The 23674-nt window shown below is 40.7% G+C and overlaps 1 protein-coding gene across 1 annotated transcript in view; it reads right to left on the bottom strand.

Annotated features, from left to right (window-relative positions):
* Positions 1–5640: 5640 nt before the first annotated feature.
* LOC102454156 (inter-alpha-trypsin inhibitor heavy chain H3) overlaps positions 5641–23674 on the bottom strand; it is a 44019-nt gene continuing 25985 nt past the window's right edge. Inside the window, exons 15-22 of the mRNA XM_006127587.5 lie at positions 20728–20733; positions 19278–19304; positions 12902–12958; positions 11592–11705; positions 10794–10998; positions 9331–9503; positions 6092–6203; positions 5641–6003 (exon numbers count right to left, since the gene is read on the bottom strand). Coding sequence (XP_006127649.2) covers positions 5859–6003; positions 6092–6203; positions 9331–9503; positions 10794–10998; positions 11592–11705; positions 12902–12958; positions 19278–19304; positions 20728–20733 — 839 coding nt within the window. The 3' untranslated portion in view covers positions 5641–5858. The remainder of the gene's footprint in view (positions 6004–6091; positions 6204–9330; positions 9504–10793; positions 10999–11591; positions 11706–12901; positions 12959–19277; positions 19305–20727; positions 20734–23674) is intronic.

Here is a 23674-nt window from a genome sequence, read left to right as displayed (position 1 = left end):
GATGGTACAAACAGGAAAACACCAGAGTGCTTTCACTTGAAGCTAAACTTTACTTAGTCTCAAGCACTTACACACATCCGCAACAGGTTAGTAAAATACCCCCACCATCAATAAATACCAAAGTTGAGTGTGGCTCCCGAGTGACACCAAGCAGGCTTCTGATGGCCAGTCTTCCATCTGACAGTGGGGACAAAGATGCGTCCAGAAGTGAAGTCCTCGAGGTGTCCCTTCAAGTGTTCCCAATCTCAAACTTTCCTTCCCTATTTATCCATTAGTATTACAATAATATGTCACTCAAAAACTTGTTAGGCAAACACTTTTTAAAGGTTAGACAAGAAGTTTTTTTCTGATCATCACTTTCACCAGATGCGTTTTTTTCTTTTTCAGATACTTCATGCTCGGGGGCCCTGATAGATATATGTCTTAGGGCATTTAGACAAACTTCCTGTTTTTCTTCATGTATCGTTCAGTGATTTCACTAGAGATTTGGGCCTCAGGAAGGATGCGGAGTCAAGCTGCCCTCTCTGTGACACCCAGACTACCCCTTCTTCTTCTTGCAGTCTAATTTGGGCCTATTAGCTTGGTTGCTAAAGCTTAAGTAGTAAGCAATAGTGGTTCAAGCATATTACTGGATTTGCCGAAATTTCCCCGCACAACTATACATTTATCAACATTAAATTTCATTTGCCATTTTGTTGCCCAATCACATAGTTTGGTGAGATCTTTCTGAAGCTCTTCACTATCTGCTTTGATCTTAACTATCTCGAGCAGTTTGGTATCATCTGCAAATTTTGCCATCTCACTATTTACCCCTTTCTTCAGATCATTTATAAATAAGTTGAATAGGATTGGTCCTAGGACAGATCCTTGGGGGACCGCGCTAGTTACCTCTCGCCACTCTGAAAATTTATAATCTATTCTTACCCTTCGTTTTTTGTCTTTTAACCAGTTATCAATGCTTGAAAGGATCTTCCCTTTTATCCAGGGGTGGGCAATAATTGTTTGCCTTCCTGTGCCGCACCGAAAGGCCCAGGGTCTCAAAAGGAAGGGGCGGGGCTAGGATGCTTCAGGCTTCCCCACCCACAAACCATGATTGGTCTGGGGGTGGGGGACACCCTTTGCCCCCCCTTCCCACTAAGCACCCATGCCCCTGGTGGTGGGAAGAGACTTTCCATGCTCCCCCCTTCAAAGCACTGCATGCTCCTGGCAGGGCAAAGGAAACTTAGTGTGCTTCCCTCCACCCCAGACTCTTTTGCCAACCCCGGATCCAGCCTGCGAAGGCCCTTTGGCCGACCCCTGCCCTTATCCCATGACAACTTACGAGCCTTTGGTGAGGGACCTTGTCAAAGGCTTTCTGGAATATGCACTGGATTCCTCTTTCCAGAGAAAAGATTCCCACAAGGAACTCTAGCAGATTAGTAAGGCATGAGTTCCTTTTACAGAAACCATGTTGGCTTTCCCTCAAAAAATTATGTTCATCCATGTGTCCGACAATTTCATTCTTTATTATACTTTCAACTAATTTGCCCGGTACTGACATTAGACTTATCGGTCTGTTAATTGCCCTTTTTAAATATTGGTGTCACGTTAACTATCTTCCAGTTATTAGATACAGAGGCGGATTAAAAGGCTAGGTTACAAACCACAATTAATAGTTCTGCAATTTCACATTTGAGTTCTTTCAGAACTCTTGGGTGAATGCCATCTGGTCCCGGAGACTTGTTACCATTAAGTTTATCAATTTTCTCCAAAACTTCCTCTAATGACACCTCAATCTGGGACAATTCCTCAGATTTATCACCTAAAAAGAATGGCTCAGGTTTGGGGAATCAGACATGAAGACTGAAGCAAAGAATTAATTTAGCTTCTCCGCAATGCGTTTATCATCTTTGAGTGCTCCTTTAGTGTCTCAATCATCCAAGGGCTCCACTGATTGTTTAACATGTTTCCTGCTTCTGATGTACTTAAAAAACATGGTGTTATTATTTGAGTTTTTGGCCAGCTGTTTGTTCTTCAAGCTCCTTTTTGGCTTTTCTTATTATATTTTTACTCTTAATTTGACAATGCTTATGCATCTGTTTTCCTCACTAAATATGTCTTTTTAGCTCTCTCTGTTTCTTTTACTTGATTGTTAAGCCACAGTGGCACTTTTTTGGTTCTCTTACAGGGTTTTTTAATTTGGGGTATACATTTAAGTTGGGCCTCTATTATGGAGTCTTTGAAAAGTTTCCATGAAGCTAGCAGAGATGTTACTTTAGTTACTGTACCTTTTAATTTCTGTGCAACTAGCTTCATTTTTTGTGTAGTTCCCTTTTCTGAAGTTAAATGCCACAGTGTTGGGCTGCTGAGGTGTTTTACTCACCACAGGGATGTTAAATTTTATTACATTATGGTCACTCTGTCCTCCATTTTACTCTTCTATTCCTTGAGTTTCATGTTTTTTCTTCAGTTTTTATTTAAGTCCATGTTTGTTCTTGGCCCCAGATTTCTATCTATTTCTAACTATTTCACTAGGGTCCCTCATCCCTTATCCCCCTCACCTATACCCTTCACCAGCATGGCCTCCCTCACATTCTCATACATGTACTAACCACCTCAGTCACCTCCATAGGCGACACACTAGTCGGCCTCCTCACACTTATTCAAGTCATCCTTCTCATGACCAGTTCCCTCGCCTCACACATGCTCACTCAGCCTTGTCTGATGCCTCTCGCCTCAACCTAACTCATCTTGCACATGAGACCTCGCCCTGTTCCCACCAATTCCTTCATCTCACATGCCCATGCCTTCACCTGCTCTCCATCTCCAGCCACCCCCTTATCTCACTGCACTGTTCTGCCCCCAGCCATGTTTTTCCCTCCCCAGTCCCTCACCTCACATGCCCACCCCGTTGCACATTGTCTTATGCCTGTGCCATTGCCCAGTTCTCCCCAGACCCTTCATCCTACATGCCCACAGATTTGCCCCTGTCCTCTTTGCCTGGCACGCCCTCACTGGCTCCTCCTCCACAATCCTCATTCACCAGGCACAATCTCTTCCCTTCTCCCAAGCCCCTTGCATCCACTCACTGTCATCTGATCCCTCCCTAACCCTTTCACTTCCCAGTCCCTAATGTGCTCTTCCTACATGCCTCTTCCTCCCACCCCCCTCTCATGCCCTCACTGTGGCCTGGCAACACTCTGCCCCACGCTCCTCAGCTTGCATGCATTTGTCCTGACTTGCTCTCTCTCCCTTTCACTCACCAGCCGCTGACATACAACACCCACTCCCCTCTCCTCCTCTTTTCTCTTAGGCTACATCTACACTGGCAGCTTCTTGCACAAGAACGCTTTTGCAGAAGAGTTCTTGTGCAAAAACTCTTCCAGAAGAGAGAGTCTACACTGGAATGTGCTTTTGCGCAAGAGATGTGCTTTTGCGCAAGAGCATCCATGCCAGTGTAGACACTCTCTTGCGCAAGAAAGCTCTGATGGCCATTTTAACAATAGGGCTTTCTTGCGAAAGAAATTCATGTTGCCTGTCTACACTGGCCTCTTGTGCAAGAACAGTTGCGCAAGAGGGCTTATTCCTGAGTGGGAGCATCATAGTTCTTGCGCAAGAAGCCCTGATTTCATACATTAAAATATCAGTTTACTTGCGCAAGAACGCACGGCCAGTGTAGACAGGCAGCAAGTTTTTCACAAGAGCAGCCGCTTTGGCGCAAGATCGCGCCAGTGTAGACACAGCCTTAGTGTGTCTCTCTCTCTCACTTGCTGTTTTTCTGCTGCCATTAGTGGGTGAAATAAGTAGGTTTGGGGTAGGGGAGATAAGACACCAAGGGCAGGGGAGAGAAAAATCTACACAAACAGCTGTTTGCACCTTCATATCAACCTAACGTTCAGTGAAGGTGCAAACAGCTCTTTGTGTGGATTCCCATGTTAGGAAGGGTACTATATATTGACTTCGATTCTTATCTGCTTCGTTTTAACTACCCAATCTTCAGGTACTTACTGATTCCCAGCTCTGCCTTTCTGTTTTTCCCTTTGATTTTCCATACCCTCTGCTCCTTGTTTCCCATCCCTCCTCTTTTTTTTCCTCCCCCCGCTTCTCCCCTATTTATTTTGGGTCTGCACATCCTAAACTCAAAACTCCGGTCATCTGAAGAAGTGGGCTGTGCCCACGAAAGCTCATGATAACATCGACATGTTTTGTTAGTCTATAAAGTGCTACCAGACCATCTGTTGTTTTTTTCGTGTATAGACTAACTCAGCTACTGCCTGATTAATCTTAATGGCATCAACATATGCATTAAAAAGGGGATGAACAGCAAAATAAAAAGTAAAATACTGATTTGAGTCATCAGAAAATACTGATTTGAGATACTAAGCAGAATGAACCTGCTACAGAACCCTTACCATCAACCTTTCTGCTATTTCTAAGCATTCAGAACTAGAGTTGTCTGAAGCAACATGACAGTTCTGTTTTGTGACAATTTTTGAGATTTCATTATTTGGTTTCATTCCCCAATGGAACAAAACCAAAAATCTTTTGACTAGTCTTGCAAAACAAAAGTGTGTCAAAATGTCTTATTTCAGATAAAAAACTTCAGATTTTTTATTTCTCTCACTTCTTTCTGGAAAATTTTCTAAAAAACAACAAATAGGCTAGTGTCACCTAACAAAACATGTAGCTGGTATCATGAGCTTTCAGGGGCGCAACCCACTTCTTCAGATGACCTTTTCTGGTCAGAAGTAGCTGGAGAGACTGCGACGTCAAAAAACTTTCTGGACAATATCACGGTCACGTCTCCAGAAAATGGTTCAACATTGATTATACTTAGATTAAATTTACACTTTTATTATTTTTTTAAAACACAATACAAAGATATGTGACAGACAAATGTTATTTCTATGGTGAATACCATGATCATCCCTAAAACTTGCCAATTTTATCTTGCTGGTGGATAACTAAAACAAGGTTTTCTTATCATTCGCAATATTCTTTATCTTGCTCTCAGAAATACCTAGAATACTGCATATACTGTTGGAACCTTATTTATCAAAGCTAACAAACAGAGAGTCTAGTCTGTGTTCCCAGTATAATAGCACAAGCTCCTATTTTCCATTATTAAGATTAGCATGACAAACAGGTTAAATATTCCTTAAGGATTCTCCTGCTCCGGAGTTTTGTTTTCCTACTCGTAATCCTTTGGACAGTGTTCATTTTAACAGAACATGCAAAATATTTATAGCAAATGACAATTCACTGTAACAGGTGTTATTCCCCATCTCCCACTCCCTGCTCTGGTGGTGGCTGAGTCACCTTCAGAGGTCGAGAAGCCTGATACATATTGGCCATCATAACTGAATTTTTCAGTTTTGGTAATAGTCATTCAAGCTTTAAATTACAGCAGTCCCAGATTTAGACCTTTCTAACAACCCACCAAGGAATGTGGAAGTAAACCAACATACTGTGTACTACAATCAAGTACACAAATAGGTCTACAACACCATGTATTTATGACTTCTCTTGAAAATAAGACCTGGGCGCTCAGATGGAAGTATTAAAGTTTCTGTTATGCTTCAGCTAATTCATTGCAATATTTACCTGACACTCTGGAATCGATTCATTGTTGGCGGGTAGTGGGAATGACTGAACAAGACAGCAAGTTTAGAAGCTTTTATTTAACCCTTTTCATACAGAGCAGCTATTTCGCATTAAAGAACTGATCACACACAAGCTAGCCTGATTCGCTAGAATCTGTTACGTAACAGTAGTAACAACCCACACACCAATTCTGTAAGCTTTCAGTGATTTAGTAGCTGATTATTAGAAAGCATCACACATTCAGGAAAAATGTTCTCCCAACACATATCTGAGGATCAATTTATAGTTGTGTCAAATATACTGGAAACAATATAGTTTGTGTGAACTCCATCAATCAGCCCTGCTCCATTATTATGAACAAACCAGCAAGGGATATCGACGCCATGCTGGGAATCTTTCCTGAAATCTTTCTGCCAGCCCCTGAAATAGAAAATATATAACTGTAAAAATCAACGCCCAAGCTACAATTAGGGAAAGTGATATTTTTAAGGACTTGATTATTCGTTACCTAGTTACTGTCAGTTTATTGTTTTTGACCATCATTGTAGCATCTGGTTTTTTAGAATCGGCCCCAGGATGGATTTCAAGTATATCAAAGTCAATGTGATGGAAAAATTGCCCTAAAAAAATATCAAATGTTAATATTTCATGCCTCTCGTGTTCATTTAAAAAGTAATTTACATTCTGACTGTGATTTTTCAGCTTATCCTATACTTAGCCAAATTTTCAGCAGAATGTCTAATATGCATCCACACAGTTTGTTGATATACTGATTTTGTATAAACATACTAAACAGTTGCCTAAGCAAATACAATCTTTCAGGCCAACTTAAGCATTTTATATAGTATTACTAATATCTCTCTCAGAATAATTAATAACCCTTTATTCTTTTAGAATATCTTCCATCCATATGTGCTTACATTTTTAGTGACCAATCTGGGCATTACAGCTTTATGAAATGTGATTATTACTATGCAAAGATGCTATCTGCTTATGAAAAGCAAATCTTCAATAAGATGTTTCATATACATTCTGTTTGAACAACTGTAGATCCTCACAACTGGAAATCAGGTTGCCAATACCTATCATTAAATTATATGATTCATTTAAATTAGTTTAGGGCTGCTTAGATTAGGGATTTAAATTCAGCTCCATTTCTCCTTAAATCCTTTCCTAATTCAAACATACATAGTAAAATGTATCTTTCTTAATCGCTCTCAATAAATTCTTTGTAATCATATTGCTTTGTCATGTCTGTTCAGTTGCATTGACTGGGTCCAGTTGTGGGTCCGTCCCAGAACCTTAGCAACCATGAAAATGATTGAGTTCTTATGTTCTTATGAGTTCAGAAAACTGGTTTAATTTCTGATTTCCAATTGTACATGCATGCTTCTGGCAGAATTTGCTGCTGCTTCTTTTGCACTGTGTTGTACTGTTTGTGTAACACTATTATATAGCTGATGTAGGGAGTGTTTTCACAAATGTTAGATAATAACCAGACACAGCTGTAGTTTATTTAATACAGTACAAGGTCAAACTCACTGCTAATATAAACAGTACTGTAAGATGCAGGCCAGTGAGCTGATGTAAACCAGGCTATGTCAGTGTGCCTGTAGCACGATACGATTTTAAAATACCAAAAAGATGTTGGCAAAAAAAGCGAATAATGCCCTGCCTTATCTTACCTCTTACTGTTTTCTAACTCAAGGCCCCTCTGACCTGTAAATTATACTTCCTAATACACACACTTATGTCATTTATAACACTATGATGGGGATTTTTTTTTCAGATTCCACTATAGGTACAAAAAGTGGTAAGGGTATATCTGTAATTATTACCAGTCCACCATCAGCAAAGTCACTGACCTGTTCAGTGTAAAAACCCTGTTACCCTTAATCTAAAGCTGCAAGAAAAAATGGCCAGTTCTTGGACAGACTGTAGAGCTCCCAGCAGAAAATGAATCCCAGAAAAGGCATTACACTGGCAAAAAAATAAGATTGAGTGGTGCTGTGCCTTTAAGTAAGCAGCAATTCAACAAGAAGAGCTATATTTTTGAAGTTCAATGTACTGACCCTACACATATCTAGATCATTTGAAAGTTTATTTTATGTATAAACAACGAGTAGTCCTGTGATACCTTAGAGACTAACAAAAATGTATATGATATCATGAGCTTTTGTGGGCAACATCTTTTTCATCGGAAGAGCTGGCGAGGAATATTGTATCCCTGTTCAACAAGATAGAATGTGGAGCTATCAAGTGGTGCTGTAAGCCTGTAGACAAAGTAAATTATGGCATCCACAATGGGAGCGTGTGGTTTTTTTGCACAGTTCGAGAAACACTGCAACATGACTACTACCGCACCTTATTGTGGTGTTTATTGGTCAGTACTATCACACAACAATGTATTTTACAAGCTAGTTAATGGTTTTGCATGAGCAAGTATTTTTTTTCATCCTCCAGTGCTGGCACCAGCTGCAGTTAGTTTGAAACAAAACCACAAAAGAACTGCAAGAAACTTCATACAATAGAAATGTGACAGAACAACCAAACTAAGGGAAGAAGCACTTAACATATGAGCTGACCACATGTTGCATAGAATGTCTATGAAGACTTGATTGCTAAGGATGCCGTTTAGCACTCCAATCTGCCTTGCGTGAGTAAAACAAAGCTTAAGGAAAAATAGCTAATTACATTGGAACACTACAGGCAGCTTATCATGCTGCATTTTATCAGCTCAATGAAGAGACAGACAATGATGGTACATACATCAAGAAGGCTCTTTTCCCCAAGCTGCTACACAGATGTAAGTGCAAGCTATATGCCACTAACAAGTTGCACGCAAGATTAAGACCACCAATGTGGTTCTGCAATTTTATCCTATGCACAGCAAGGACAAGGCAAGTCTACTGTTTTTCTATGGCAGGGCTTAAATTAAGCTGGCATCACTATAGTAGAATTCTGGTAAATATTTTCAAACCCAGGGGATGTGCCAGTGCTCAGGGCTTGGGCATCAGCTCTGTGATAGGCACCGGGGCTTGCAGTTTGGAGTGCCAGCCCTCTAGCACACTACGGGACTTTTAACTACACGAGAGGTACTGAGGAGAACTAGAAATGTCATCAGTACTAGTACAATTCATTTTAAAGTAGACATAATAAGCTTTCAAATAATCTATGATGTGCATATGTGTAGAGAAGGTACATTTAACTGAGCAAATGCCTGTTGCCTGCTGCTTACCTACTTTATGCTCAGGATGATTTTTGATCATCAAATGAGGGACTTGTCTCCACTGTGGGAGTGGGGGTGGGGAGGAATACGCTCTTACCATGCATTACCTAAGATGGGGTAAAACCCAGGTAAGGAGCAGGCAGTTTCCGGGCTTACCATGTGTTAGCAGGTGAAGGTATTCAAAGGTTATAAAATATATATTTTTCTTATTGTGCAAGCATGCACTGAAAATTGGCAGATTTTGGCTGTACAGTAATAGGTACTTTACTAGTGCCCATCTCTAGGTGAAAAATGTTAATGAGACTGAAACAAGAGAAATCCACTTTTCAAAGCATTAGAGAGAGTCGGTACACTAAAGAAAACAAGTCTGTACATTAGATTGACCCTAAGGTGGATAGGAGAGAGACCAGTGAGGGCAAGTGGATGACAATGGGTTTAAGCGCTGGAAAAAGGAATGAGAAAATAGCTAATACCATTTTGAGGAGTCTGACCCCATAAGGCCTTATGTGAATTCATACCTAATAAGCCATGGGTATGTTCAGACAGCTTGTGACTATCCAGTGTGTACAGTCCTAGGAAGTTCTGGTGTAGAGGATGTTTCTCCCATACTTGATGCAAAACAATAACAAAGGATGCGCCATCTCCCATTGAGAGCACCAGATTTTTTTTCCTGTTGATTATCAGAGTTAGACTGGGGGGAAAAAAGAAACCATAGTTCAGAAATCTTACGTTCCTTGAAGTCATTGTTGTAAAAAATACCAGACTTTCTAGAGATGATGAGGAGCTTGAGAAAAGAAAATTGTCTGGTAAAGATACATTTTTTTTTAATAAAAGAAAAGATTTCACACATAGACTGACTCTGTGTGAGTTGTATTGAGACTGTGTACAAAATTATTTTGAAGAAAGTTAATCCCTTGCTTTTAAATCTCTTTGCAAGCCAATTCTACTGAAATACGTAACAGAAATTGCCACCTACCAGTGGCTAGGCTGAGACACAACTGGATATAGCATGCCTAACTGTTTGTCTATTAATAAAATATATGTCCTTCATCATCTCTTTTCTTGACTACCGTATGCCACTATACCCTTTGTTTGACTGTCTGAGCTGAGACTAAATTCTTTAGACTAAGTCAGCCAACATTACATGTGGTGCAGTTGTAGTCATGTTGGTTCCAAAAAATCAGAGCGGAAAGGTGGGAGAAGTGATATCTTTTACTGGATCAGCTTCTGTTGGCGAGAAAGACAAGCTCTCTCTCTCACCAGCAGGAGTTGGTTCAGTAAAAGATATTTACTCACCCACCTTCTCTGTCAATACTAGTGAAAATGAGGCTCCAAGCCTGATTAAGTTTATTGGGCAATACCACAATAAAAATATTAAATGTGCCGGACAGATTGTGTCTGCTATCCTGCTCTCTGGACTACACAGTTATAACAGTGCATATGAGGAGAACTGAACACTGAAGTGATTGTCCCTCTGCTGTTGTGTGGTGAGAATTTTTGCTCTGAGTACTTAGTAAAGATTTAAAGAGGCAGGGCTGTGAATATGGAAGCTAATCTGAAAAGAGCAGATGATTCTCTGCTATTTTGTATCTTGGATACATGTTCAAACTGTACATCAAATACTCTCATTCTGTTCTGCTGCATGCACTGTGCAAGCAGCCCTAACTAGTCTGTCTGGTCAGAATTTTGACCATTTTAAAACGTGTGTGATTTTTTCTTAAATAAAAGGAAACGTGAAACAAAAATTTGTTTAGAACTGGAAGTCTGAAACATTTCATTTAGAAACATGGCTGAAGATATTTTTTTCTTCTGAACTGAAAAAAATGTTGACCTAAGCAATTTGGTAAAACTCGCATTCACAAAACATGTTGCTGTCATTGAATCTGGATTTTCCACCAAAATTTCCAGCTTCAGATCTTCACTCAGCTCTGTTCTGTTCACAAATTTGAAAATTTGCGAATGATTCTGGTATTTGTGATACCTTTCTTGTCGCAGGGTGACTGTATCAAGCCAGCTGAAAACTGTCTTCTTTCTGCCATTCTGGATGATTATTTTCTCAGGAGTCACTTCTAGTTTTAATTCCAGCTTCTTATTTTCAATCCCAAGTTTTCCAAAATATGTGTTTTGAATCTTTGCATCATTGTTCACTCTCTTATCTCCAATAAGCTGCCCATTAACTGTGATGCCTAAAATTAAAATAGAAAAGATTTTGATCAGCATATATCGAAGAATGGCATTTAAAAAACGAGAAAAATAAAGCAGAGGTCTGAATCACATCAGAATTATGTTCTTATTTATTGTGGGCCAGAACAGAATGTATGGGCTCTAATGCAATGGAGACTATGACACGGTGTCTTCTGTTGAATGGGAAATCACTGAGAATAAGCAATCATCCACTGGGGCATATGGGATAAAATTCTAGATGTACTCATCTTTTGGCAGCTTCAGTGCTGAGAAGGAATAGTCTAAGCACTCCTTTTAACCCTTTTCTAGGCATTTCAAGCAATAGGACTTGTAAGACTAAGGATCATTTTAATTCTCTTTGCTTGTATTCACTGGGCTATATTATACCTAGACAATTCCTCTGAGGGGTTGGGCAAAAGTCCCTTTTGCTACTAAACATAAAAATATGTTCACAGGAATGGTACAGTGCACTGAACCTTTTATACAGTCAAGTGAAAGTGATCTGGCGACCCCTTGTGGTAGCTGTGCTGTTCCTGGGAATTACACTGTGCCAATGGCCCCCCTATCCAATGTATTTAAAGAATGTAAATCTTACCTGTAACTGGGTCTTTTATTAAACTTAATACTGTGCCAGTCTCTTCATTGATATTGAAACAAATGGCATCTTCTTTTTGTGGCACTGATATGATGAAGTGTGGATCTCCGTCAACTGTCAATAATAATCACTGCATTTAAAAAGTCCTGTACAAAAACTGGTTACACATTACTTTGGCTCTCTTAATCGATTTATCCTGCCCCTTCAGAACAGCACATTTTAAACTAGAGTGATATAGTGAGATTAGAATGAAAGAATTCCCACATTTAGCAATGGTCTAACTAATATTTTACAGGGTGGACAACTGGAGATAAGAGAAATTGGAACCAAATCCTTGTGAGTTTTAGAAAAATAGTTTTGTTGTGATAGGTGTATCTTGTGATAAGAGAGTCCAGTAACAAAGCTTTTTTCCATAGGATAAAATTTTGTTAAGAAAATGTGATATCCTCATGCCAAAAGTGCTTTAAATTAGACAAAAGAATACTGCTGACCTTAATGTGTACAGTGAAGAAATCATTTGATTCCTGTAAAATCTTTCCACGAATAGAAAAATGCCCAAAAGATAAATCTATGGGTAGGGAGAGTTGAGGGTGGACTAAAGAGAAGCTGGATGTTACACCCATTATTTTGTAAAATTAAATGCTAACCTACAATGTTTAGCAAAATCAAAATAGGAAAGAGGGGCAAAATCCAGGCCTATGTGACATGGAATTGGGGAAGAGTTTTAAAGCTATGTAAAATCAATATACTGTACCTCAATACTCTGGCTTCCTGCCAGGTAAAGAGTAACAAATTTGGAAAACTTTTAAAATTTACTTACAGAATTGTCCCTAATGAAAGATCTGTTGCATATGAAACTTAAATTCTACAGGTGAAGAAAACATTATAAGCCAACTAATAAAAGTTAACATGCTAAAACTAGGCATCCTAAGAAGTAAACAAGTAAGAACAAAGTAAGCCTTGAGTAAGCACTGTTGGGATAGAAACACAGCAGGACATAAAAATGCTCATGAAAGCAGAAGGCTGAGGGGATTATTGTCAAAAGGCTTCAGATCAAAAAGCAAGACTGCGACATAGAATTGAACTAGTGAAAGCTGACTTGTTATAAAAGAATAAGGGAAATGCAGAACAAATTACAATGTGAAAGTATGGAACAAAAATTGCTTATTTATTTTATTGTGTTTTTTTAATGAAAATTAAGTATATAAATGATTGTGAAGAGTGTTGCAACTTGGTCTTTTTGAGGCTCTACATTCTTTCAAAGAAGACCTTTCCCCTATTTTCTTTAAAATTATTTAAAGAACACTCACCACTAGTATATACAGAGGGGGATGCAGGCCTACTATATAGAAAAGAATGTGTTGGAGCTGCATAGAAACAAAGAACAAAGATTGTTAGGGGTAAAATCAAAAGGGGACATTTGTACACTGTGTCTACAATACAGATAACAATTTAAATTACTTGTTAAAACTGAACTTTGATTCTGTTTCTAATAGATAGTAGTAACAGTTTGGTGGTACTGTTCTGCACAGCCATGTGCAAAAACCAGGTCTGAGTGTCAATCTCAGTCTCCAATTTCCTGGTACAACAGGTAACTGGAGTAATTGGCTACGTCTAGATTGGCATGATTTTCCGCAAATGCTTTTAACGGAAAACTTTTCCGTTAAAAGCATTTTCAGAACAGAGCGTCTAGATTGGCATGGACGCTTTTCCGCAAAAGCACTTTTTGCGGAAAAGCATCCGTGCCAATCTAGACGCGCTTTTGCGCAAAAAAGCCCCGATTGCCATTTTCGCCATCGGGGCTTTTTTGCGCAAAACAAATCTGAGCTGTCTACACTGACCCTTTTGCGCAAAAGCTTTGCGCAAAAGGACTTTTGCCCGAACGGGAGCAGCACAATATTTCTGCAAGAAGCACTGATTTCTTACATGAGATCGTCAGTGTTCTTGCTGAAATTCAAGCGGCCAGTGTAGACAGCTGGCAAGTTTTTCCGCAAAAGCAAAAGTTTTTCTTGCGGCAAAACTTGCCAGTCTAGACACAGCCAGTGTGTTTATACTCTGTGGATGATTGGGGCTCATAAAAGATTGTGAAGATATTTCTTATCTGGAAGAGGATAGGCTGACAGTATTTCAGGTGGGAAGAGGGAGGCAGAGGACTAAAAACAACAAATGCAGAAGGTTTTCAGGACTTTTTCACGTACATGAAAGATCTCTCTCTCTCTCACACACACATACACACACACACACACACACACACACACACACACACAGTTTGCTAAGGCTGTGGTCTGACAGTTTCTGCTGCTCTTCAATCAGGCAGAGTGTCATTAATATAAAGGCAAATTTATTTATATTGTCTTCATCATTTGATGCTCTCTATTTGAGGCACCAAAGGAACAATTTTCCAGTTATTCCAGCATGTAGCTCAGAGATTCTTGCTCAATATTTTGGCAAGGCATGGAAGACTGAACTAGGATGCTTCATAGCTGTAAATCATAAGGATATTTATATATATGACTTCGCTCTTTAGGTACATTTTAACCTATTATGTTGAATTTGCTTGTCTTTCCTTAGCGCTTGTTAAAATATAAGTGAAATCAGAGACACGCTGGTAGGCTATGTCTAAGCTGCAGTGCTATTTTGGGATACCCGAGTATCCTGAAATAGCTATCCCACATCTTCACAGGAAGCCCATTATTTCTAAATATAACGAGCTTGCTATTCCGACATCCTGTAAACCGTATTCTATGAGGAGTAAGGGATGTTTCAGAATAGTGGGGTATTTCAACTATTGGCACGGTGTAGAAAGTCCCTCAGAACAAAATATGCTATTTTGAAATAAGATACACAATTTGTATAGCTCAAATTGCATATCTTATCTCAAGTGATAGTGCGGTGAAGACACAGCCTTATTTCCCTCTGCTTGATCATTTTTGTTGATTGAAATTTTTCCTCTGACATAAGAACGTAAGAACATAAGAACGGCCATACTGGGTCAGACCAAAGGTCCATCTAGCCCAGTACCCTGTCTGCCGACAGTGGCCAATGCCAGGTGTCCCAGAGGGAGTGAATCGAACAGGTACTGATCAAGCGATCTCTCTCCTGCCATCCATCTCCACCCTCTGACAAACAGAGGGTAGGGACACCATTCCTTACCCAAACTGGCTAATAGCCATTAATGGACATAACCTCCATGAATCTATCTAGTTCTCTTTTAAACCCTGTTATAGTCCTAGCCTTCACAACCTCCTCAGGCAAGGAGTTCCACAGATTGACTATGCACTGTGTGAAAAAGAACTTCCTTTTATTTGTTTTAAACCTGCTGCCCATTAGGCTCATTTGGTGGTACCCCTAGTTCTTATATTATGGGAATAAATAAATAACTTCCTTATTCACTTTCTCCACACCACTCATGTTTTTATATACCTCTATCATATCCCCCCTTAGTCTCCTCTTTTCCAAGCTGAAAAGTCCAAGTCTCTTTAATCTCTTCTCATATGGGACCCATTCCAAACCCCTAATCATTTTAGTTGCCCTACTCTGAACCTTTTCTCATGCCAGTATATCTTTTTTGAGATGAGGAGACCACATCTGTACGCAGTATTCAAGATTTGGGCGTACCATGGATTTATATAAGGGCAATAGGATATTCTTCATCTTATTCTCTATCCTTTTTTTAAAGTTTCCTAACATCCTGTTTGCTTTTTTGACTGCCGCTGCACACTGCGTGGATGTCTTCAGAGAACTATCCACAATGACTCCAAGATCTCTTTCCTGATTAGTTGTAGCTAAATTATCCCCCATCATATTATATGTATAGTTGGGGTTATTTTTTCCAATGTGCATTACTTTACATTTATCCACATTAAATTTCATTTGCCATTTTGTTGCCCAGTCACTTAGTTTGGTGAGATCTTTTTGAAGTTCTCCACAGTCTGCTTTGGTCTTAACTATCTTGAGCAGTTTAGTATCATCTGCAAACTTCGCCACCTCACTTTCTCCAGATCATTTATGAATAAGTTGAATAGGATTGGTCCTAGGACTGACCCTTGGGGAACACCATTAGTTACCCCTCTCCATTCTGAAAATTTACCATTTATTCCTATACTTTGTTTCCTGTCTTTTAACCAGTTCTCAGTCCATGAAAGGATCTTTCCTCTTATCCCTTGACAACTTAATTTACCTAAGAGCCTTTGGAGAGAGACCTTGTCAAAGGATTTCTGGAAATCTAAGTACACTATATCTACTGGATTCCCCCTTGTCCACATGTTTGTTGATCCCTTCAAAGAACTCTAATAGATTAGTAAGATATGATTTCCCTTTTATAGAAACCATATTGACTTTTGCCCAGCAAATTATGTTCTTCTATGTGTCTGACAATTTTATTCTTTACTATTATTTCAACTAATGTCCCCGGTACTGACTTTAGACTTCTTGGACTGTAATTGCTAGGATTGCGTCTAGAGCCCTTTTTAAATATTGGCGTTACATTAGCTATCTTCAGGTAGTTGGGTACAGAAGCTGTAAAGGATAGGTTACAAACCTTAGTTAATAATTCCACAATTTCACATTTGAGTTCTTTCAGAACTTTTGGGTGAATGCCATCTGGTCCTGGTGACTTGTTACCGTTAAGTTTATCAATTAATTCCAAAACTTCCTCTAATGACACTTCAATCTGTTACAAGTCCTCAGATTTGTCACCTACAAAGGCTGGATCAGGTTTAGGAATCTCCCTAACATCCTCAGCCATGAAGACTGAAGCAAAGAATTAATTTAGTTTCTCTGCAATGACTTTATCGTCTTTAAGTGCTCCTTTTGTAACTCGATCGTCCAGGGGCCCCACTGGTTGTTTAGCAGGCTTCCTGCTTCTGATGTACTTAAAAAATGTTTTGTTATTACCTTTTGAGTTTTTGGCTAGCTGTTCTTCAAACTCCTTTTTGGCTTTTCTTATTACATTTTTACACTTAGACAGTGTTTATGCTCCTTTCTATTTACCTCACTAGGATTTGACTTCCACTTTTTAAAAGATGTCTTTTTATCTGTCACTGCTTCTTTTACATGGTTGTTAAGCCACAGTGGCTTTTTTTAGTTCTTCTACTATGTTTTTTTAATTTGAGGTATACATTTAAGTTGGGTCTCTATTATGGTGTCTTTGAAAAGTGTCCATGCAGCTTGCAGGGATTTTACTTTAGTCACTGTACCTTTTAATTTCTGTTTAACTAATCTCCTCATTTTTGCATAGTTTCCCTTTTCGAAATTAAATGCCACAGTGTTGGGCTGCTGAGGTGTTCTTCCCACCACAGGAATGTTAAATGTTATTATATTATGGTCATTATTTCCAAGCAGTCCTGTTGGACCAGATCTTGCACCCCACTCAGGACTAAATCGAGAATTGCCTCTCCCCTTGTGGGTTCCTGTACCAGCTGCTCCAAGAAGCAGTTGTTTAAGGTATCAAGAAATTTTGTCTCTGCATCTCGTCCTGAGGTGACATGTAGCCAGTCAATATGGGGAAAGTTGAAATCCCCCACTATTGAGTTCTTTATTTTGATAGCCTCTCTAACCTCCCTTAGAATTTCATAGTCACTATTAATATACTGTTCAGGTGGTCAATAATAGATCCCTACTGTTATATTCTTATTAGAGCAGGGAATTACTATCCATAGCAATTCTATGGAACATGTTGATTAATTTAAGATTTTTTCTTCATTTGATTTTAAATTTTCTTTCATATATAGTATCACTCCCCCACCCGCACGACCTGTTTTCTCCTTCCGATATATTTTGTACCCAGGAATGATTGTGTCCCATTGATTGTCCTCTCTCCACCAGGTTTCTGTGATGCCTATTATATCAGTATCCTCCTTTAACATGAGGCACTCTAGTTCACCCATCTTATTTTTTAGACTTCTAGCATTTGTGTACAAGCACTTTAAAAACTTGTCACTGTTTATTTGTCTGCCCTTTTCTGATATGTCAGATTCTTTTTTATGTGAATGTTTTTCATCTGATCTGGCCCATACTTTATGCTCTTCCATCCTCTCCTCCTGACTAAAACCTAGAGAATCTCTATCAATAGACTCTCCTCTAAAGGTATGTCTAGACTACATGCCTCTGTCGCCAGAGGCATGTAGATTAGGCTACCAGACATAGTAAAATGAAGCGGCGATTTAAATAATCGCCGCTTCATTTAAATTTACATGGCTGCCGTGCTGAGCCAACAAACAGCTGATCAGCTGTTTGTCGGCTCAGCGCGATAGTCTGGACATGCGGGGGTCGACATCAAAGGTATTTGTCGACCACCCAGGTATACCTCATCCCAGGAGGCATACCTGGGTGGTCGACAAATACCTTTGATGTCGACCCCCGCGCATCCAGACTATCGTGCTGAGCCGACAAACAGCTGATCAGCTGTTTGTCGGCTCAGCGGGGCAGCCATGTAAATTTAAATGAAGCGGCGATTATTTAAATCAGTGACCAGGGATCTTTGCCAGGGAGTTTGGAAGGAGAGTGGGAAGGGGCCAAGGTACATTTGCGTCTTTATAGTTTAGTTTAAAGGTTTTAATCAAAACTTCCTGATTTAACTAGAAACCCTATCAATAACCTAGGTAACTGTACGGGAGAATGCAGGCAGAAGCCCAGCAGCAGAGTGGGGGCTATCCTGTTTATTTCACTCAGTGTAGCATGTATGATTACCTGCCCTGTGGGTGGGTGGTGTATGTGTGCATTCAGTGCAAGAAGCTCCCGGCCCTCAGAGACCGCGTACAGGCTTTGGAGGCCAGGGTGGCTGAACTGGAGGAGCTGAGGGTGGCAGAGAGGTACATAGATGAGGCTTTCTGGGACACTGTAGAATTGTCCCATCTCCGGTCAGACAGCCCCTGTGCTGTTAAGGAGGATGAAAGGCTCAGAGAAGGAGAGCAGTCAACGGGAGCAGAGGGAAACCTTCCCATAGTTGGGACCCTCCTTCCAGATGTTGGGGTATCCTCTCACACTAAGGTTATAAAGCCCTGGACTTCCTGATAGCCCCACCCCCTGACTAAGGCTCAGCCAATTAACAGAGGCTTCTAGATTTCACAGCTTCCAACTGCCAGCCACAGCACACGCTCCTTCAAACAAACAAACAAAACAGACAAACACAAGCTCAGCACACAGCAAGTAATCCCCCCCCCCCCCCACACACACACACACTACAGACAGCCACTTAACTCAAGGGTCCCGAATTTGCTCCTCCTTTTCCTGGAGAACTGACAACTCTAGTTCATTTAGGGTGCATCTACGGAGCACCCGAAACTCAAAATATGATACACAATGTGTGTTACTCAAATTGCGTAGCTTATTTTGAGTCTGTTTTGAAATAGCTTACTTCATCATTTGGCGCTGTCTACAGAGTGCCAAATTTCGAAATAAAGTGCTATTTGGAGCAGTCCTTTACTCCTTTTAGAAGTAATAGATAGGTAGCTATGTTAGTCTGATCTTGGTAAAACAAAAGGAAAAATATGTAGCACTTTAAAGACTAACAAGATAGTTTATTAGGTGATGAACTTTCAAGGATGGTGAAATAACATGTCTGCTATATTTCAAAATAACGGACATGTTCAAAAGACTCAGGAGCTATTTTAGGACACCTCCGGTATCCCGAACTAGCACTGCAGTGTAGATGTACCCACAGATATTGTCAAGTTTACAATTTACCTGAGTAAGTGCCTGGAGCAGCCTTTGCTGTGAATGAAACAAAACAGCATTAGAGCAGGAAAAGGAAAGCCAAATAAAAGATATCCTACACTTACCTACAGATTTCTAGATGTTTGGAGAGCATTCCAAAGTCAGCAAACCCAAGTCTTGGAGAAAAGAAATGTCTTGAGCAGCTATGGAGCAGTCTGCTCATGCCAACACTCGGGGCACTAATGAGATCAAAAGGGAGCAAGTATTTACACCAGTATTGGCACCCTCAAGAGGTGGGGAGTAGGAATGAAGCAAATGTAGGTATGAACATTGATAAACAACTATGCTACTTTAGCAATGCTGAAACATACATGGGACATTTAACAAAAATCTTATCACAAACAGCATGAAATTGGCCCATCTCCATGGAAAAGTGTGAGGGGGAGAGTAGATACTGAAACATAGGTCTTGAAAGTAAAGGATAGTTAAGAAGCGGAACAAATTGTCAAGGGAATTCCCATCATTTTAGGTTTTTAAGAGCAAGTTGGATAACTATCTGTTGAGGATAGCCTAGGTGGTATACATGGACCACCCTCAGCATAGGAGGATGGACTAGATGACCACGCAAGATCCTTCCCAGCCTTACATTGCTATGATTCTGTGTAACAAGGTGTAGACACAGTACATGAGCCAAATTTTTCTCTTTCCTTTAATCCCTGAAAGAAGCCTAGTCGACAATCTACTCCTGAGGCCAGGCCATTGCCTTCCACAGTAAAACCTGTGGGTGAGAGTGTGTCTGACAGAAAAATTGCAATGAGAATACTCTTGTAATTCATTCTCAATCTGGCTAGGGGGGGAATGCATGTGTTTTCCATCCATCACGGAGTCTGCCCCAAAATCTGCCAGGTTCACATGGCCCTCAAAGAGGACAAAATCATCGGCATGGAATCCTAGTGCTTCTACGCCTGTTCTCTTGCAGTATGGCCATGTTGAGGGATTCTGAGAAGGGTTGCGGGACTGTCCACAGAAAACAAATATCATCTCATCTTGTCCTAGTAAACTGTGTAGCTAGAGGAGGAATGATGCGGAATGGCCTTTTAGGGGACTTGGTGCTGACCAAGCAACTCACACCACTTCTCTTCCATTTGGGGAGGAGAGAAATCTGGGTGGACCAAGAGTCCCTTCCACATAATTGTCTGGTAACGAGTGATCCTGGGTCCAAAAAGCAACTAACGGTTCTTAATAGTTGTTTGTTAGGCACCTAGACTCTACAATGAGACGTTTGTTACAATATAAAGACAGACGGGGCTACTTTACTAGTGAAAATATTTACGAATATGGTGCTTGAAAAAAATCATAAAACTGTTATCATACACATTCATTTGTATGTAATTAATCAAATAATTGATTCAGCAACTATTACCCAACCAATAATAATAAGCAGAAGTATTGGGTAAAGCAAACAGAATTTGAAACTTACCTTCAGCTATTACCAGGAATGGTTATGACATAATAAGAAAAAAAGTTAACAGTTAGTGTCAGGCACACATTGAGAAACAGTTGGATAATTATCTCTAATATGAAACACCATTTGAATTAAGTATTATGAAAAGAAAAAAAATCAAATATGGTTTGATGCTTCAGACATCTCTCTTGTAGAAATTTCAATTTCAAGACCTTATTCTTTCTCTTGGTGTAAATGAATGTAAACAGACTGAAAAAAATGTTTAACATATGGGGCACCAAATCTGTAATAATTTATGCATGAACAAAATGAATATTAACCCCTGGGAACATTATGCTGGTAATTGCTTTACTCTGTGTCACTTTTATGCTGCTGACAACTACCCCTTGACAATTTTACTCTATTGCAATTTTCATGATCGGAGATGAGATCCTTCATATTTCTGGTACTGCTAAGGACTATAGTTGGATCTGTACCCCTATCTACATGTCTGGAAGCTAGCAATGGATACGCAGTATTTTCTTATTGTAACTAGTAGTGGTACTGTTTGGATGTTCTCTGCTCTCTAATTTGCACATGTATTCTACAGGTAGGGACAAATCTAGAGTTTTCCTTTAAGGATTATCTCTAAGGAAGGCCTTAGAAAATAGAAAACACTTAGAGAAACATGCACAAAAATACAGCCAGTCCCCAGGTTACATGGATCTGACTTACTTGGGATCCCTACTTACAAACGGGGTGAGGCAACCCCGCACTAGCTGCTTCCCCCCAGCAGACTAGGGAGACGCAAAGCTAGCGCCCCTTCCCAGCAGACCAGGGAGACACGGAGCGGCTTTTCTCAGCAGACACCTCAGCTTGAGAATAAAGGACTGAGGGTATGTCTACACTACCCTCCTAATTCGAACTAGGAGGGTAATGTAGGCATACCGCACTTTCAAATGAAGCCCGGGATTTGAATTTCCTGGGCTTCATTTGCATAAGCCGGGCGCCGCCATTTTTAAATCCCAGCTAGTTCGAACCCCATGCCGCACGGCTACACGCGGCACGGAGTAGCTAGTTCGGATTAGGCTTCTAATCCAAACTAGCTGTACTCCTCGTGGAATGAGGAGTACAGCTAGTTCGGATTAGAAGCCTAATCCGAACTAGCTACTCCGTGCCGCGTGTAGCCGGGATTTAAAAATGGCGGCGCCCGGCTTATGCAAATGAAGCCCGGGTAATCAAATCCCGGGCTTCATTTGCAAGTGCAGTATGCCTACATTACCCCGCTAGTTTGAACTAGCGGGGTAGTGTAGACATACCCTGAGGGAAGTGAGGTGTGGGAGAATAAAACTGAGCTCTGGAGAAATGTTTGGCTAGAGTTTCCCCTACAATATGTACCAGTTCCGACTTACTTACAAATTCAACTTAAGAACAAACCTACAGTCCCTATCTTGTACGTAACCCGGGGACTGCCTGTAATGTTCTGTATAATCATTGCGTGCTTCCATGTCAATCAAATATTTATCTGTTTAAGATTAATCATTCACGTTCTCCAGTTGTTCCATTGTGCTTTGGCGTCATTATCTTGGTAGAATATTACATCATGTACCATGGAAATTGGTATGATTTCTCACATTTAACAGTACTATGACTCAATTGCAAGATTACTCCTTCAGAATTGACTAGTGTCCAAGTGGAGGCACCTAGGAACTGGCTAGTTTCAAGATTTATTCCCATGGACAGAAATCATCCCTGAGGCCCAGAATGCATTTCCCTTATGTTAATTCTACCCAAAAGCAGTTCTTGACCAAGAATCAGCAGGAAGAGGTAAGTCAGCTGGGATCACATCTGAAGGCCAGTGAAGAAGCTATGATGGTGTGCTGGGAAGAAGGCAAGGAGAAGAAAGTCATAAAGCCAGCGGCGAGGGTCGGGGAGTAGAGTCCTTCTGGGGTGTTTTGTGGAAGGTTTGGTGGAAGGCCAAGAAACAGATTATAGGTTAAACCTCTAAAACCCAGGGCTCGCTGGTCCAGTAACATCCATGCTACTACAGGGCCACAGATATTGCTGGACCAGAGAGCCCCGGATGGCCCGGTTCAGGGGCGGGGCTGGTGGTGGAGCGCACTACCTCAGCCAGGCTGAAAGCAGCAGGGTTAGCACCCAGCCCCGGTTGGCTGGGCCGGGCAGGAACAGCGGGGAGTGCAGCTCCCCCTGGGCCAAAGGCAGGGGGGCCAGCGCCCGGAAGCTCAGTTCTGCCTGGGTCAGAGGCAGCAGGATAATGGGGGCCAGAAGCGCAGTCCTGACACAGCAAGAAGAGAAGCCCACACCGGCTGGCACTGGGAAAGCAGCAGAGATGGGCACCCCCACTGGTGAGGAGCACCAGGCTGGAGGGCAGCCCTGACAGAGCTGGGGGCAGCTGGGCTCACAGCAGAGAGCAGGCCCAAGAAGGGAGCTTTGACCTCCCATGGTCAGGCAAACTCCGTGGTTTGGGACCATTCAGGTCCCAACAGTGCCAGACCAGGAAGGTCCCGCCTGTAAGAGATTCAGAGCAATGTATGTGGTGACGTAATAGCCGAGACACTGAAAAGGAATACACGTGTCTTAATTTCTCCAGTACAGCTTAATAAAGATGAACAGAGTCATTCTTTATGCCATATAGGTTAATAAGAGAAAATGGAGTGTAAGAGAGAACACTAATTTAATGAACTAATTTAATGAGCTAATAACAGGCAAAGCAAACAAGGGAAAGCTAAATGGATCTGAATTTTAAATAAGACTCATTTTTCTATTGCATGATGTATGTGTATTGCATTCCAGACATAAAGACATTACCTGCCCTGCAGTGCATCTAAATGTCTGAGCATGCAAAACTTTCCATGAGTTCTCTGTCTTGATATGACTAGAACTTTCTGCAGCTGGCTCTTAATGAAAACAATACACAGAAAAATATAGGAGGAAGGAAAGTAAATTAAAGCTGAGCATGTCC

This window comes from Pelodiscus sinensis, chromosome 11, assembly GCF_052426305.1.
Source record: "Pelodiscus sinensis isolate ZL-2025 chromosome 11, ASM5242630v1, whole genome shotgun sequence".
NCBI lineage: Eukaryota > Metazoa > Chordata > Testudines > Trionychidae > Pelodiscus > Pelodiscus sinensis.
Note: the sequence above shows the minus strand (reverse complement) of the source record. Positions and strands in the feature narration are given on the sequence as shown.